Below are 18,620 nucleotides of genomic sequence, written 5' to 3'. Positions count from 1 at the left end.
ATAGCTACAGTGTACGCATATAAATGAAACCAAAGGATTTAAAAAATAAATAATGGTTACAGCCTAAAACCCAGGCCCTCCAAGGGAGCTTGCTTGAGCTCTGGCAGAGGACTGAAGTTCATATCTCCGAGTTCACACGGGGCAGCCTGCATCTTCAGCTTCAGGGGGATCTGCTGCCCTTTTCTGAGCTTCCCCGGAACCCCCATACCACATACGTCTACTTACTAAAAGCACCAGTTGCCACTAGTCTTCGGAGGTCCAGGGAAATCGCAGCAGAAGGCCGGAAAGGAGAAGCATTGCAAACTTGTATTGACTTCCCTGACTGTGTGGGTGGTGCTTACACGCTTAGCTTGTCAGCTTGAATGGGAACACAGAAATGTTAGTTGCTCAAACGGAGTGTCTGTAGATAGAAATGACAATCTTTATTTCAAATCTACCTTAAGGCAAGTTTGTGTGTACGTTGCTTTTGGTTACACATAGCTTTTGCTACCCCACCAAACCTCTAGACACACTGAGCTACCAGCCCCCCGCCCAGAGGATATTGGATCCAGGAATGAAAAACACAGACATACATCTTCTCAAACTTAACTCACTTTATTGGCTCGACTGCTGGGCACCTCCAATCTACCTCGGCTAGCATGCCCTTCCCAGAACTCCCAGCTCAGCATCCCAAATCTGCACCCAATTTCAGTTGCTCTGCCACCTTCAGTCCCAGCTCAACCTTCTGCCTGTGGTCACTCTGTCCAAGATCTCACACGGCTATGTGGTTGTTTCCCCTCTGAAGCATGGTAAACATTCCTTTTCCTCTCTCTTGTGTCTGCCAGCTTCCTGCAGGGACCAGAAGTCCCGCCTATTCCACCCATCAATCAGCCCATGGTCTCCTTACTGATAGATCAAGAACTAATTGGGGAACAGGACCTTAGAACCACCCTTACAGATTTTTATTGCTATTATTACATGACTACCACACTGTACATTTGGCTTACTGTCAGTCAATACTTTTCAGGTCTTTACAATGGCCTTACATGTTCTTCTGAATGGTCTTCATCAGTGCCTGACCTTTATGACATCCCTTGGCTCTTGACATCTCACCCGGATGGCAGGGGGTAAAAAAGCACCCCCACCTCTGCTAGTTTTAAAGATACTGTTATAAATAGCTTCTTAAGGTGAAGAGATAGTTTCTTTGTTCCTCTTTGTGTGGTTAAGAGTTTTAACAACCGCTACCCTCATCTTTTCCTTTCCCGCTTGCTTTTGCAGACCAGTGAGCTTTTCTACTTCCTAGTGAACAAACTCCAAGAGTATTTGCCAGAGTCTAGGGATAAGCGTGCACTTCAAAACAAAAGCCAGAGGGCTGATGAGTTGATGTAAGTACTAACTAGATCTTCAGATACTGTCCCTCGAAGGCAGCGGTTCTCAACCTGTAGGTTTCGTGCAACCACCTTGGGGTCACATATCAGACAGTTACATCATGGTCCCTAACAGTAGCAAAATTACAGCTGTGAAGTAGCAATGAAATTATTTTATGGCTGGGGGTCACCACATCGCAAGGAACTGCATTAAAGTGTTGCAGCATTAGGAAGATTAAGAGCCGCCACTCTAAGGGGTTAAAGAGGAATGGGTGATACTAGATAAAATATATATGATATTAATATACATTAATAACTATATATGATATTAATGATTATTGGAGCTGTAACTTTGGCTTTGCATAGATTTTTTTTTACATTTTAAAGATTATTTGTTGTTATTTAATCTTTTGAAGTAGAGCCGTTCCTGCTCTTACCCAAGTTTGGTTCTCAGCTCTCACTACTGGTGACTCACTACTCCCTGTAACTCCAGCCCCAAGGGGGCCTCTGTGGACACCTGCACTCCCATGCACAAACACACACACTCTCACACACATACTCATACACTCACACACACACACACTCACACACACACACACACACTTGAAAATAAATCTTAAAAATGAAAATTGTTGCAGATCATTTTAAACTAGTGATTCTCCTATTTTTTTTTTTTTTTTTAGAAAAAGAATATGAATTCCAAAATGCTTAAGCTTGTGACTTGACCCTGACACGCTGCTGTCAGGAAGCCCATTTTGAGTGCCTCCCACAGAGCAGTCTCAGCTTGGGCATTCAGCCAGGGTTTGCGATTTGTTGAGCAGAATTTGACGGACTCTTTGCTAGATGACCATCTGAAAGCCGTTCTCTCAAGACTTATGGCTTTCACGGGATTCTGACTTCGGGGAGCCATGCACACATTTGTGCGCACGCTTGCCATGTTTCATTCTCTTTCTTATTTCCTAGGGCATGTATTGAAATTATACAAACCCTAGGACTGATGTTCAGAGAAACAGAAATTGAATCGTCACGATTGAACACACTGGCAGCTAAGAAGTAAGGTCTTTGTGTGAGGGTGCATGTGTGAGGGTGTGTGTGTATGTGTGTAAGAGTGTGTGAATGTGTGTGAGAGTGTGTGAGTAAGTGTATGTGTGAGTGTGTGAGAGTGTGTGAGTGAGTGTGTGTGTATATGTGAGTGTGTGTGTGTGAGTGTATGAGTATGTGTGTGTGTATGTGTAAGTGTGTGTGTGAGTGTATGAGTATGTGTGTGAGAGTGTGTGTGTGAGTGTGTGTATGTGTGTGAGAGTGTGTGTGTATGTGTGAGTGTATATGTGTGAGTGTATGAGTATGTGTGTGTGTGTGTGTGTGTGTATGTGTAAGTGTGTGTGTGAGTGTATGAGTATGTTTGTGTGAGTGTGTGTGTGCATGCACTTTTCTGTTGTTTTGTCTTTTAAGAAGACATTGGACCACATAGTCTCTGTCATCGTCCTTCTTGTCCTCTGTCCACTGCTCTAGTTGGTGGCTTAGACCTGGGAGTGCGAGGTCCCAGAATGAGGTGGACTAAAGTCTTACACAATAGCCAATCTTATTCAAAGCATCAGAAAATGTATATTCTGAGGGTGTTCTCTGGGTTTTGCAAGGTCAAATGAGCAGAACTCACCTGAATTTGGGCTGTATACAGTCACAAGGACCACCTGTGTCCAAAGGAATGGAGAGAGGTTAACTTTCTCACAGAGCTGGCAGGGCTACCCAGGTCCTGCCTGCCTTCTTTTTTGTTACTCTGCCATGTTAAAAATATTTTATTTATGTATTCATATACAATTGATCAAATCCATCCTTAGACCCTCCCAACTCCACATAACCCCACCCCTATCTCCCTCAGTATTTCATGTACTCTTTCTTTTAAACACTGAGTCTGACTGGTGCTAATGGTATGTATATGCATGGGTATAGGGCATCCGCTGGAGCACGGGATGCCTGTCATGGCCACAGCCTTGGAGAAAACTAAGGCCCCTCCCCCCATCACTGCTAAGAATGCTTCACCTGAGGTGGAGTTTTGTGAGCTCTTCACACCCGTGTTGGAATTTTCTTTTCTTTTCCCCGTTCTTTCCTTTCATTTCCTTTTTTCTTTTCTTTCCTTTCCTTTCTTCTTTTTTGAGGCAGGATTTCTCTTCGTAGTTCTAGCTGTCCTGGAGCTCACTCTGTGGACCAGGCTAGCCTCGAACTTGGAGGTCCTCCTGCCTATGCCTCCCGGGTGCTGTGTCGAAGGCATGCGCCACCATGGCTCACCATGTTGGAGTTTTGATTGGCTTGTTCTTACGCAGGCCTTGTGCATGCAACCGCAGTGCTGTGAGTTCAAGTCTGCAGTGGGGCTGTCATGTCTTGCAAAAATTTTGAAGCATCTCTTCGCTGCATTCACCTCTTTCTGCCTCCTCTTCTGCAGTGGTCCTAGAACCATGGAGGAGGGGCTGTGATGGAGATGTCCCACTGAGGGCTGAACCCTCCACAGCTGTGGGGCTTGGTATTAACTGGCATCTCCTGTGAAGAGAAGCCTCTCTGATGGAAAGGGAGAGGCACTAACCGGCTGGTTGAGGGAAGTCACATCACAGAAGAGCTCACCACCCACGGGATGCGCCTGAGTGGGACTTCTCTGGCAGAGCTTACCATGTGTTTCTCTGGCTTTTAAAGATTTAGTTATTATTTTGTATTTATGCATGTGAGCATTGTGAGTTTATGTGTACCCTGTGCGTACAGTAGCGCACTAAGCTAGACAGGGCATCTGATCTCCATGAACTGGAGTTACAGATGGTTGTGATCTGCCAGACATGGGTGCTGAGAACTGAACCCAGGCCCTCTACGAGAGCAGTAAGAATTCTTGACTACTGAGCCATCTCTGTGGCTGTGACCTGCCATTTTCTTTTCATGCAGTCTTTGTCCTGATGATTGAAGCAGGATGACTGTCTTAGTCAGGGTTTTACTGCTGTGAGCAGACACCATGACCAAGGCAACTCTTATAAGGACATTGAGTTGGGGTTGGCTCACAGGTTCAGTCCATTATCATCAAGGTGGGAGCATGGCAGAATCTAGGCAGGCACAGTGCAGGAGGAGCTGAGAGTTCTACATCTGAAGGCTGCTAGTGGAAGATTTTTGACTCCCAGGCAGCTAGAACTAGGGTCTTAGCACCCACACCCACAAAGTCACACATACTCCAACAAGACCACACCGCCCAACAGTGCCACTCCCTGACCCTAGAATAAATAGACCGCAACAACGACTTTCATGGGAAGTACAAGGTCTAAAGGGCAAGAAAATGTTGTTCTTAAGCAAGGCATGTAACATTTCTGCTCAACTTCTATTGGTGTCTACTCTTCTCCATCCGAAAAAGGAAAACACTCCCTACCTTGGCTGTAAAGTGTGGTCTTTGATTGTTCTAATTCGGTTTAGCCCTATCAGCTTCATCAAACCTTTCTTTGGACAAGACTAATCATTTCCTAGCTTTCGGTCTGAGCTCTTAGTAGCTACGATAGAGTACAGTGTTAGTATTAATTTTTAGGCACCTTTGGTATGTATAGGATTGTCATGAGGACAACAAAGGTGTAGTATTAATCTGTTGCCCCCGTGACAAATTACATAAGCTTAGTGAGTTAAGTAAACAGTTATTATCTCAGGTCTCCGTGGATCAGTTCTCTGGGCAGAGTTGGTTGGGGCCTCTGCTCCTGATCTCAAACACTTTAACTGCAGGGTTGATGGGATTTCTGTTCCCTCCTAAGCTCATGCGATGCTTCAGAGAGCAACTATAGAAATATATATAGAAACAATTGCAGGGTGGCTATTTCTTGGCAGATTCTATCTGTGAGTTCCAGACGGTACCCTTTTGCCAAGTTCATTTGATCAGAGCATTCACCGCCCCCCTCCCCCCAACTCCCAGGATCATTTCCTCTGGACTGGCTAAAACTTCACTAATGATGGGCCTAGTTGTATGTAAAGAGCCCTTTATTTCCCACCTAATGTAGCACAATTATGAATAGCTGTCACTTGCAGTCATAGGTCCTGCTCACACATAGGAGAGGGGCGTGTCATATGGGATCTGTGTACCTTTGGGGTAGGAATATTGGAAGCCATGTTAGAATGTCACCTTTCACAGCATTAGGGACTATTTTACCTCCAACCTCTGTAGTCTAAAATAGAGTGTAATATATTTAAATTCCATACATTACAAATAATGCCAATCCAAATAATAAAACTATTCTATCATTGGGACAATTTTTAAGTCTGGATATTAGTTCTTTAAGTCTCTGTTTTCTGGATGAAACTACAATTTGACTAAAATTGTTGACCCAGAGAGTTTTAAATGAAGTCACTTGGTGAAAGGGTGGGTTTTAAATTAAATTCCATTTGAGGAAATAAAGAAACAGTAATTCATTTAGCATTTCCTCTTATTATTTCCCAAAGTGGAAATTTTGCTAGTTGAACCACCTTGCTGTATTTTCTCAATGTGCCACGTTCCTCTTTTATATTTTGGTACTGTTACAGTTGAATTCCTATATTATCACAGTAAGCGACCAAGAACTTTAGAGTTCCTTCTCCTAGATTTGAAAAGAAATTGTTACTGAAAATAAAGGACTATAATTAAATAGAGCAGAGAACAGAATGTCAATTCATACTTCATGTAGAGAAAAGCTTCAAAAAGAAGTGTTCTGGGTACTGAGAAGCTGGCTCAGTTGATGAGAGAGCTTGCGGAAAAACTTTGAGAACATGAGTTCAAATCCCCAGAAGTGATGTAAAGCCTGATGTAGTTGTGTTTGCCCGAAACTCCAGTACTGAGGGGTGGGGCAGGGCAGAGAGAGGCACATTGCTAGTCAGTCCAGTTCAAATTCAGTGAGAGACCATGTTTGAAGGCAATAAAGACAGAACAGACACACAACCAGAAAAGCTGGGGTAGGTGGACTGTGCTTACTCTGATGGAGGGTACCTTCTATGCACAACAACTCAGGACCTCATAAAGTTTATTATGCATGGCAAAGGGGGAGAAGTTATCTAGTCACTTGTAGGGGTCTCTGTAAACAGAGCAGTCTCAAGCTGTAACCATCCTAGAGGACTGTCTTAGTTAAGGTTTCTATTCCTGTACAAACATCATAACCAAGAAGCAAGTTGGGGAGGAAAGGGTTTATTCAGCTTACACTTCCACATTGCTGTTCATCACTGGAACCCAAGCAGGTCAGGAAGCAGGAGCTGATGCAGAGGCCATGGAGGGATGTCACTTACTGGCTTGCTTCCCCTGGCTTGCTCAGCCTGCTTTCTTATAGAACCAGGTCTACCAGCCCAGGGATGGCTCCACCCACAATGGGCTGGGCCAGGGATGGCTCCACCCACAATGGGCGGGGCCAGGGATGGCTCCACCCACAATGGGCTGGGCCAGGGATGGCTCCACCTACAATGGGCTGGGCCATCCCCCCTTGATCACTAGTTAAGAAAATACTTTACAGCTGAAGGCATAAGGCATTTCCTCAACTGAGGCTCCTTCCTCTGTGATAGCTCCAGCTTGTGTCAAGTTGACACAAAACCAGCCAGTATAAAGAGGAAGCTGTGGTTGCTAGCTTGTGCAAGCACTACCAACATTTCCACTTAGATCGGGGAACTGGGATGCCTTTGCCATCCCTCTGAGGGTCAGTGAGTAGGGGAGGTTCTACCAGTTTCCCACAGATCTGAGGCAATGGTTCTTGACGTGGCCACGCCCACAGTACACAAGCACTTGGGACTTCATCTACTTATTACACATTCGCTCAAAGCTTCCCCAGCTCCGCCCAGCTCCTCCCGGCTCCGCCCACCTCCTCCCAGCTCGGGGAAGAAAGTGTTCCCCATTTAGGCATGGGGACCTGATTCTGAGCCCCAGAGGTTATGTAAAAGCCACACATTGTAGCGTGTGCTTGTCACACTAACAATAGGGAGATTGTGATAGGCTGAAGGTTGCTGGCCAGCCACAATAAACAGCCTTACTGGTGAGCCCAGAGCTCAGTGAGAGAGACTGTCTCAGAAACTAAAATGGATGGTTTTGGAGGAACAGTACCCAGGGCTGACCTCTGGCCTAACAGACACACATAGGCACATGTCTGCTATAAAATATGTATGAGGCAGTGCGTAGCTGAATTTTCAAAACACATCAAAATATATAAATTTCTCATTTTTGTTAGTTTAAAAAGAACTACTATGCAGCACTGTCTCCTTGTCCCAGAGATGCATGTGACACGTTGGTATAGTGACGCTTCACAGAAGTCTTGTGGTGAAGATATCCAATAATCAGTACTTTCAAATAATTGTGTGTGTGTGTGTGTGAGTGTGTGTGTGTGTGTGTGTGTGAGAGTGTATGTGTGTGTGTGAGAGTGTGTGTGTGTGAGTGTGTGTGAGTGTGTGTGAGTGTGTGAGAGAGAGTGTGAGTGTGTGTGAGTGTGAGTGTGTGTATGTGTGTGTGTGAGTGTGTGTGTGAGAGTGTGTGTGAGTGTGTGTGTGAGTGTGTGTGAGTGTGTGTGTATGTGAGAGTGTGTGTGAGTGTGTGTGTGTGAGAGAGAGTGTGTGTGTGAGTGTGTGTGTGAGAGTGTGTGTGTGTGAGAGTGTGTGAGTGTGTGTGAGTGTGAGTGTGTGTATGTGTGTGTGTGAGTGTGTGTGTGAGAGTGTGTGTGAGTGTGTGTGTGTGAGTGTGTGTGTGAGTGTGTGTGAGTGTGTGTGTATGTGAGAGTGTGTGTGAGTGTGTGTGTGTGAGAGAGAGTGTGTGTGTGAGTGTGTGTGTGAGAGTGTGTGTGTGTGAGTGTGAGTGTGAGAGTGTGTGTGTGTGAGAGAGTGTGAGTGTGTGTGAGTGTGTGTGTGTGAGTGTGTGTGTGTGTGTGTGTGTGTGTGTGTGTGTGAGTTTAGGTGTCCCAGGAGGTCAGAAGAGAGCATTACAACCCCGGGAACTGGAGTCACAGATGGTTGTGAGCCATCATATGGGTGCTGGGAATCAAAGCCGAGACTCTCCAAGAGCAGTAAGCACTATGTGCTCTTAACTACTGAGCTGCCCCCCCACCCCCGGTCTCAGTAATCAGCACTTCAAGATTGTAAAAGATTTCTAACTGTGTATGATGTGTGTGTCATAAATAAGACTGTGTAAGATGCAGAGAAATGCCATAGACAACAGCTAGCATCTTATCCTGTCTCTGAGAAGCCACACCTACTCCATTTGGGACCAGCCTCCATCTTAAGAAACTTGACCTATAGCAGGACCCAAGCTACACCCAAGAACCCGGAAGGACCCCATGGCTTGTCCTTGGCCCCTACTCAAGAGTTACTCCCTAGCAACAGCCAATCAAAGATCAGTCTGATTGTTTCGGATTGTCTGTACTTTCAGGCTGTTTGTGATTGTTCATGGTTTTGCTTGGAACACCCACCTGTCGGCTTACGATAGTCGTTCAGTTAGATAAATGCTTGCCAGGCTGAACACCCCCTTGTTTACTCCCATTTCCTATAAAACCCTGTCCCGCTGAGGGTTTGGGACGCCTTCACCAAACCACCCTGTTGTGTCAGAGTCAGCGGTGGCTAAGCCCAAGCTTGAGCTTGTAATAAAGAGACCCTAGTGTGGTTGCACCGGCTCCTGGGTGGCCTTTGTGACTCGAGAAGGTGACACAACATCTCCATTTTCCTCTTTTTTCACTTTCTCTATCTGTTGTTGGCTGTCTTCATTCCTTGGCGTCTGTGACACTGTTTACTCTCCGTCCTCCCCCATTTCTCTCAGGTGCTCCCTGTCTCCCCTCTCCATCCTCATGTCTTCCCTGATCTGTTCCCGTATTTATGCTTCGAATGAGCTTAGCCTGACCACTCACTTCCTCCGACTATAGAATCTATTTTGACTACCCGGTTGCTTAGAATTAATACTCTGTAAGCACACTGTGGAAACACAGCTTTACTCGGAATCGCTATGGCCTTCCTTAAATCCTTCTCTGCTGAGCTTTCTGGGCTAGTGAACGCTGAAGCTACACTTCCCCTCAGCTAAAAAAAAAATAAAAATAAAAATAAAAAAAATTGCATTTTCATTAAAATTAAAAAAAAGAACCTCCACAATAAACTTGTCATTTCAAGGTATTCACCTGTTTGTCTAAGGGTCAGTTAAGTGTTAGAAGTTTGACTCCACCTGTTCCTGTCTAGGAGATTTTTCCCCATGGATGGCTTTTTGTTTATTTTTCAGGGGGATGCTGTTCAATCTCTTAGTGATTCTCATTAGCAAGCCTAAGGTTCCAAAGTCCTGTCCCGTATCTGATGCCCAGCCCGGGGCTGATCCAACCTCGGCTGAAGCATCCTTCGATAGTCAGGTGAGTTGAGAACCCGGGGTGGGAGGTGCCTGAACAAAACATATGTGGGCTCTTGTTTCTTCTCTTCCAGTGAGGAACACGATGCTGTAGAGTTCAGAAATATGTTCACGTTAAGGAGGACATGCCTTGTTATTAACCTAAAGACTTAGCTATTTCAGAATATTTAAGGAATTTGAGCTGGGACTTGATATTTAGATAGTGCAGACACTAGAAGACAACTTTTGGAATCTGGCCTAAGAGTCAGATGATGAGCCACGGCAAGAAGACTGGGCTCGAAGGGGGTTTTGGGTTTTAAATCTGGATTATTCCTAGCATTTTCCCCATGAAAACATCTAGCAGACAAAAAGGGTGGATGCAGGTTTCATGTCTGCAGGGCGTTCGGATCTTCTTCAATGGGCAGTCTGTGTGGCCATCGGGAGACAATACAGTGTTTGCCCATTGGGTGTAAAAGGAAGGGAGAGATGAGTAGGGTTCATCCTGTGCACTATGAGAGGAGCAGGAGCTAGGCCTGGGGCTCGCCCAGGTGACTTGTAGCCACTGTCAATAGCCTGAAGATCTCACGGGCAGTCAGAGGTCCCTGAACCCCATATTTACCCAGACCACAGAAGGAATAGACCTTCAAGGTAGGCACATGCCTAAAGTCCCCAGATGACCTCCCGACTCAATTTCAGGAAGCATATTTACCCCCTTATGCTTTGTTTTTGAGACAGGGTTTCTCTGTGTGGCCTTGGCTGTTCTAGAGCCCCCTCTGTAGACCAGGCTGGCCTTGAACTCAGAGATCCACCTGCATCTGTCTCCTGAGTGCTGAGATAAAAGGTATGAGCAGCCGCCACCAACACCACCAAGTGGCCATGTTTTCACCTTTTCTTTTAAAGATTTATTTATTTATTTATTTTATGTATGTGAGTGCATTGTTGCTGCCTTCAGACACACCAGAAGAGGGCACCGGATCCCATTACAGATGGTTGTGAGCCACCACGTGGTTGTTGGGAACTGAACTCAGTCAGTGCTCTTAACTGCTGAGCCATCGCTCCAGCCCAGTTTCCACCTTCTTGAAGTAAGGTTGTTGATCTGACTGCCGATGATGCTCCGTCTTACTCGTTGCTAAACGTGTTGCCTTTTCCCAGAACAGCCTTGCTCTGGGTGGGACTGAGGACCGAACACATCCAAGGAACGCACTCTACCACTAAACTACATTCCCGGGAGTGGAGGGCTCTCGTTGTGCTTTTTGTTTTCAGTTGCCTGAACAGGCCTTGAACTTGGGATCTCCCTGCCTCAGGCTCTTTAGTGTCTAGAGTTGCAAGCCTGAGCCAAGGAGCCCAGCATGCCAGCAGCCTCCCTGGGAATGGCTGGGCCAAGTGGGTCAGGAGAGAGGGCATCACAAAGTAAATCGGAAATCCTTGGACAGGTGTCTAAGGGGAAATGGCTTCCCAGGCTCAGCCCATGCGAGTGTATTAACTTATCGAAACTTCCAGTTGCAGAAGCTCATCTTGGACTACACAGACACCGCCACAGCGCTGGTCTATGAGATTCTGCTTGTCTTTCAGCAGGTACAAGGCGTTTGTTTATTATTATTATTATTATTATTATTATTATTATTATTATTATAGTTCTGATTTGGTTATGCTGTGGTTTTATTGGGGATCTTCTCTAAAACAGGCCGACTTCAGTGATATTACAGGCTATTTTACAGATGCCGGCCTTAAAGATTTGATTGGTCAGGGTAAGAACCTCACGAATATAACTGGTTTCCTTGAATTTCTAGGGAAATCTTGGATTGGGATCCACCAGGTTCGCACTTAGCTGGATGATGTCCCTTCTACAAAGCTGTCCTCCCATTGTGAGTACTGAAAAGAAAAATGGCCCAGCTGAATGGATAGTTTGTGCTTAATTAACGAGACATAGGCGTCGTGCCGCGATCGAGTCCACAGAGCAGAAGCACAGTATAAACGTGATGGTCTTATTGTTTAATCCAAATCAATTTTTTCATACTCAGGACCTGAATTCAAGGTATTAAGATTACGGCCTGAGATCAGCTTTAATTTAGTAAAGATATAACAGCTTTGAAGGTAAATGTAGCAAACAAAGACGTTAAGTTATTGGCTTGTAACTTGAGTAAAAATATTGAGATTTCCCATAAGTAGAAAAATGAAGAGAACATTTGGAATTGGCTGAGTGCTCTGTTCCTGGCAGCCATGGTCCCAACTCTGATGATGTCACCTTGTGAAGAGTCCGTTCCTTCCCAAAGGGTCCACGCCTGTCATTCTACTAGATTACAGCCAGAGGGAACCATTTAAAACAAAACCATGATTGCCATTCCTTGCTATAAGCTTGATCTCTCAGCAGCTTTTCTCTTTGTGTGGTGGCTGACCTCTGACCTCTGACCTCTGACTTCCATAGGCCTGCAGGACTGGTCATCTTATAACTTTGCTGTCTCACCTACCCCCTGACTCCACTGCAGGATGTCTTCCTCTGTGTTGGTCTTAGTCTGAGTGCCATTGACTAAGGGTGCTTTGCGCTCACGTTTCAGAGGCTGGTTGGTCCAAGGTGGAAGAATTGTATCTCGTGAGGGTCTTGCTGTGTCCTTCCGTGAGTGAAGGCTAAAGGATGGGAGAGCACATGTGGGCTGTGAGACCAGCGTCATTTTAACATTTTAGTATGTCTGAAGTGTCTTGCTCTGTCGCTCAGGCTGGCATCCAGCTCATGATCCTCCTGCCTCAGTCTGGTTGGGTTTTGTTGTTTGTTTAGCTGAATTCACTTTTATGACAAACTTGGTTGTGGAATAACAGAGTCTCTCCACAAGATATCCATGAGCATAACTATTCTGTGATCTTGTCACTATTCTGTTACCTTATATTCTCGAGGGCGACAGCCCATGCTTTAATAATCATATATATATTGTCATATGTATAATCATATATATCATATATAATCATATAATAATCATATATGTATACATATGTATGTGCATCTATATATCTATCTATATCTATATATCCCTATCTATCTATCTATCTATCTATCTATCTATCTATCTATCTATAACAATCTCTTATAGATCCTCACCTGCTAACACTTCCCTTTGGGGACTAAGTTTCTGACAAATGAAAACAGACTGTAGCCAGCTGGGTCCGAAACCCTCCTCCCTCCTTTCCAGCTCAGCTAACCCCCACTCATCTGTGAGGCCTCGGTGCCCGTTCCTGGAGAGGAAGCCAGAAGGTGATTCCCTGACCTTCTAACTGGGTCACACCCCACCAACACAATCACACAGTACCCTATACAGTGTCATCTTCTTCCTTCCCTTGAGCCTGTCACTGTTGCTGTTTGCCTTGGCTTCTGTTGTCACATGGTTCAGTCCGGTGGTGGCTGTTGGACTGTGTGTTCCAACACATGTTCTGCGAGGCACCTGGTAGAATTGGACATCTCTCTCCACTTGATTACTTTGGTCTCAGTTGCATGCTTCCCTGGGCTCACAGATCTTTCTATGACATGCTATTTAGAGTGTTTCCCATGATGACTGTCCCACCTACTGGTGCTCCTGAGAGATAATGGACAGGCCCCTACTGTTAAGGGTTGTGAAGAGGGAACAAATGATGGGGCTTTTCTGTCCTGTAGAGGGCACTGGTTGTTTGGGGTTTGTGCAAATCTAGTCTATTGAGACCCAGAGGATAGCTTTCTCTCCGTACAGACTGCAACACAGCAGAACAGAGGTCTGGTGTGCTCCGTGTTCTCGAGAGCTAATGAACTAAGTTTCATAAAGTCTTTGTCTCCATCTCTTGCCCAAGCATGGTTTCCCTCTATCCATCCGTGCATTCAATTAATCAACATTCGTTTTACTAGAAATCTCTTCAAAAGATAGTATGTGGGGCCGGTGAAAAGGCCCGGTGGGCAAAGTGACTGTTGACAAGCCAATGGACCCGAGTTTGTTTCCTGGACCCAATATGGTGGAAGAGAATAACTTCTACAAGTTGTCTTCTGAATTCTACATGCGGGTCATGGACTGAAAACCTGTGTACACATATGTGCACATGCATATTCCCACACACACTCACACAGAGGCACATACGTAGTAGATAAGACACACACACAGATAAGGCAATGAGTACGGTATTTGGCATGAGGTAATGTAGTCTCTTCCCACATGAGTGCATGCCCCGCTGACCATCTCAGTTCCCGGCTGAGTCTCTTCTCCAGAACGACGACGTGGACCCTGTCCTGAAGAGTCTGCATCCTCTTGTCAGATTCCCACAACACATTTATGGAAAGCGGAGTACCTGCTGCCCAACAGAGATAAAGCCCAGGGTGTTGTCTTCCGTGGTGCACAGAGCCCAACCAGGCTCAGATTCGCTCTAGGAGTGCCTTACTTTTTACTTGTCCATATTTGTGTGCGTAAATTGGAGTCTCCTCTGTGTTTTATGTAGTGTGGTCTTAGGCTCTATCATCTGGGAGAAAACCTAAGGTCCTAAGGATCCCAGACAGTGGGGACTCCCTTATTCTGTCTTTAAAGTAGTAGTTCTCAACCTGTGGGGTTGCAAACCCCTAGTGTCAACTGACCCTTTTGCAGGGGCCACCTAAGACCACACTCTGTATGAGAGAAAGATGCAAAAAAGAGAAACGGTTGGGGGTTGTGATCATTGAATGTACCTGCTTGTCAGCCAGTCCTGATTACTGTACCTAATAAAAAACCGTACTCAGCAGTGCTGAGTCTGGGGGATGGCTCAGCAGGTAATGACCTCTTCTTGCCAAGCCTGAGAACTGGAGTTCAAGCCCAGGAGCTTTATATGACTTAAGCAGGCTGTCTGCTGGCTGTCATACATACAGCATGGCATACATCCATAACACGCCACCCCCAAATGATTAAGAAAATGTAACCTTAAAAAAGAAAACAACAGCACCACAACAGTGCTAAAGAAAGTAAAATTAAAATGGCCAGTTGGTTTGTGATCTGGTACTGAGTAGCATTTCAGAGACACATAGCCCGCAGGCGTTGGAATAAGGGCGGCAGAGGCATCAGGTTGGATTTGTGGACGAGGCTAGTGGCTAAATCGGGGCGCGTGTGGGTGGCACCCGTCTGTGTGTGCGTGACGGCGTTTCCCTTTTCTAGATGGCGTTTGTGGCCCGCACGGTGGAAGGAGTGGTGACAGGGCTCTCAGCTTCGCTCCAGCTGCTGACCCCCTGCCAGGCAGTCCTGTTGTACCAGCGGTTTTACATCCTGAGGAGCTGTCTGCAGCACAGCCAGGCTCTCGCGGAGTATATCAGGAATGACCACTGTGAGGAGTTCAGGTAAGGAAAGGCGAAAGGTCAAAGGTCATATCGAAGTTTTGACCCATTGCTCATTTTTGCGGGGGCCCTGATGACAGGATCTGATGACAGAACATAAATGGGGATGGGAAAATTCTACATTCGTCTTTGGTAATACTTTATTTAGTCACAGGTAAGGTGAGATCTGGGACAGTTCTAAGAACCACCGCCCTTTGTGGTGTGGTGTGCCCCCAGCCCAGAAGCTTCCTGTCTCGAGTTTCTTCCTTGTGAACAGCCCACGTCCTACGTGTGATGGTTTATTTTGGAGTAGCAAACCATATTGAAGGGGTGACAAATCAGGAACTATGAGTTCAAGTCAGTCACTGCAGGGGCGTTTTGCAGGGATCAGTCGTTAAGGGGGACACACTGGGAACACAGACACACGGGGGGTTGGCTGTCCATTATCTTCATTTACCTCCCCCTTGTCACTAGCAGAACAGTAAGAGGTGGCAGCAGCCAGGGTTGGTTTCCTCAGGCAGCCTGCTTCCCTGCCCCTCAGAGGCTGCACTTCTTTCAAAAGGCCACCAAAGCACTCAGCAGTACGGCCTGAACTAACGCGCTAAAGAAAAGCCGAGGTGGTTTTTGCCTTAAATGAGAAGGGTGCATTGGTTGGGAGAGAGGCCTCAAAGGATGTGCATATGTTACAGTTTCATATCGGCTTCAAAACGAAGAAAATTCAGCCCTCTATGTGGACTCTGTTTTTCCTGCATGTGGCATTACATCAGAGGGTCCATTCTAGATACCGTAAAAGGGATTTATTTGGCTCCAAGTTGATCCCACAAATCAGTCCCAGCACCCCTTCATTCCTGCCCCCTAGCGTCCTTTGAGAATTTCATTAGGAAAAACTGACATAGCGTGAAATGTACCCCTCTAGGGCGTATAATTAGGCAGCTCTGAATACACTTCATGATGTTTTGTAACCATAATTATGGAACCACAGAACACTATCATTATTTAAGAAACCCAGTACCGGCTAAGCACACACAGCCCATCCTCCTTCTCCTTAGCTCTTGGTTCTAACCTCTCATCAACCCTGCCTTCTAGACAATCAGCCAATGAATGACCTTTCCCCCAAGTCTTTCATTTAGCATAGTCCCAAGATTTAGCATGTTGTAATATGTATAGCATGACCCAACCCTAAACACACACACACACACACACACACACACACACAATCACATACACACCTGTTTTTCCAGTTTGTAGCCCAGGCTGGTCTGGAACTCACCAAGTAGCTTAAGTTGGGTTTGAACTCACAGTAGTTACAGGCATTTACCATCACGCTCACCCTCATTATAAAAGACCAAGTTATAAACTTTATAAACAATCAGGAAGCTGGCCCAAATAGTTAGCAGTGGTGGCCTGGAGCTCCCAGCAGGATCCTGTCAGGGAGATTGTTTGCCTTTTGGCTGCCATCCCCCCTGCTCTCTCCTCCCAGCCCCCCTGGTTTATGTTTTTTGTGGAATTCAGGTTTGTCTTTTTTTTTTTTTAAACCAGTGGTTTTTAACTTACTTTGCATTAGAATTGTCTACAAAGTTATTAATAACACTAACCCAGGTGTGGTCCTTCTGCCTTGGTTTGCCTGGGGCATGATGTGGGAATGACAGTTTTTAGAAGCTAACCCAAGTGATTCCTCATTCAGGGCTAAGAGCCATTCTTTGATTCTACCTAAGGAGGTGGTTGAAGGCTGCCGTATCTTATGGAAGATAAATGCTGCTCTTTCTTCTTGCCCGGTCTGGATGGGTTATCTCAGCTTGGTCCCCTACTCCTTGCTGCTCACTGTCTGAGGACCTGCTCACCGAGGAACCCACGGTGAACCTTAGCATAGGCTTCGGTGAAGACAGACCCATCCTGTCCTGGTTACCACCCGGCGGGTCCATTATTGACACTTCCATTCTCAAATAAAGAGAAATGCTCAAATGCATACGCGGTAAAGATTTTCTAAGTCCTGAGCTGAGGAGGTTGGAGGTCTGGAAATACTGTCTTGTGGCTAGGCGTCCCTACCCCCAGCCCCTCCCCTCCAACACTGCCACGAATGTGAACGTGCTGGATGAGCCAATGTGAAGATTCTCATTTTTCATGGCGTTTTGCTTCTCTCTATGACTTGCAGGTACTTTGTTCACATGACAGCTTTGGAAAAGAGGCTCCCAGGGTGTTACCCCATTACAGAGACCACCACTCAGCTCTGTCATGAAGTTCTACAGTTGATTGAACAGAAACAGTGTGCAAAATGTTAGAGGAGATAAGTATATTTACTGAAGTCACTATGAAAAACAGCCTTTTGACTTATTTAATATTTAGCTCTCTCCTTTTAATGATTCCAGTTAAATGTTCATTAGCACCTCTTTAAGAGGTCTAATTTTTTTTTTTGTGCTTCTCTGTGTAGCCCTGACTGTCCTAGAACTCACTCTGTAGATCTTGAACTCACAGAGATCTGCCTGCCTCTGCCCCTCCTCCCAAGCACTAAGAGTAAAGGCGTACATCCCCCTGCCCAGCTCTGGAGTAACCATGCCTGGGCTGAGAGCATGCCAAGCAGAGGTAGAGTCTTTGCCTAGCATTTGTCAAGAACTGTGTTCAATCTCTACCGAAGGAAAAACAAGCAAGCAAACAAAACAAAACCCCAAACAAACAACAACAATAACAAAAAACAAAAAAACAAACAAACAAACAAACAAAAAACAACCCAGCACCAAGCAATACAAGTGCTGTCTACATCTTTCTCCGCATATGGAAAGTGGCCTACCTCTCCAGAAGCAAAGCTTTCTTAAAGCCTGGAGAACAGTGCTGGGCGCGGGGGCGTAGAGCCTGGGAGAGCAGAGCTGCTCTCGTGGGGCCCCTTGGGGCGATAAGTGGCTGAAGCCACTGGAACACCTGCTGCAAGATTGTTGTAGGAAGTTCAAACTACACAGCCTTAGAGAGGCGCTGGGTAATGGTGTGGCACCTTCTCCCCTACCCGGAAATAGTCTAATATCAAAAGTGTGCCTGCAGCCGTGGGCAGGAGAGTAGTCACGGCTGCGCAGAATGCTGAAGGAAACCAGGCGGGACTTCCTGTGGGGATGCTCTGCAGATCCTCAGTGTGTTATTCTGTTTTACTGGGTGGGCCAGTCTGATCCGGCCTGTGGAGCCCTGAGGAAGAGGGACTTCACCTTGAGCTCTGAAGTTTCGCTGTCATTTACAAAAGGCCACACTGAGTGGCCATAAGTTAACTTAGACCCAAAATGCTCTCTGGAGCTGTTACGTTTGACTTTCTGTTTAACTTACTACAGCGTGAGGAAGTAGCAGGGGGAAAAAAGCGTGTCCTAGGCATCTTTGCTTGTGGTGGTCATTGGAGCCACAGCTAGGACTTTGTTGAAAAGACTTAAGTTCTTGCCATAAATTTGTTCAGCAATATTTAAATCATTTTACAATGATCGTTTTAATATACTGTTTATATGGCCTTGACTGATCAAGATACTTTTTAGATTTAATACTTCTATAGCTTTGTAAATATCCTATGTAAAAATAGACCTGTTCTAGCTGGGGGTGTATCGCAAATAAATGACTGTGTACTTTCCTAGCATGTAGGAGACCTTAGGTTCAAAAATAAAAAAGTAAAATGAAAATGGGCCTCTAACTATGAGACTTCGTGTTAAAAAGGTAC

The 18,620-nt window shown here is 45.7% G+C and overlaps 1 protein-coding gene across 1 annotated transcript in view; it reads left to right on the top strand.

Moving 5' to 3' along the window:
• LOC308435156 (uncharacterized protein C12orf56 homolog) overlaps window positions 1-17,217 on the top strand; it is a gene marked incomplete at both ends in the record, with an annotated part of 50,764 nt that extends 33,547 nt beyond the window's left edge. Inside the window, 7 exons of the mRNA XM_080935779.1 lie at window positions 1,258-1,364; window positions 2,310-2,399; window positions 9,556-9,679; window positions 11,155-11,229; window positions 11,445-11,519; window positions 14,784-14,962; window positions 17,091-17,217. Coding sequence (XP_080791905.1) covers window positions 1,258-1,364; window positions 2,310-2,399; window positions 9,556-9,679; window positions 11,155-11,229; window positions 11,445-11,519; window positions 14,784-14,962; window positions 17,091-17,217 — 777 coding nt within the window. The remainder of the gene's footprint in view (window positions 1-1,257; window positions 1,365-2,309; window positions 2,400-9,555; window positions 9,680-11,154; window positions 11,230-11,444; window positions 11,520-14,783; window positions 14,963-17,090) is intronic.
• Between the last annotated feature and the right edge of the window lie 1,403 nt (window positions 17,218-18,620).

The sequence above is a fragment of the Micromys minutus genome (genome assembly GCF_963924665.1).
Source record: "Micromys minutus genome assembly, chromosome: 22".
Classification (NCBI taxonomy): Eukaryota; Metazoa; Chordata; class Mammalia; order Rodentia; family Muridae; genus Micromys; species Micromys minutus.
This window is presented reverse-complemented; position numbering and strand designations above follow the sequence as displayed.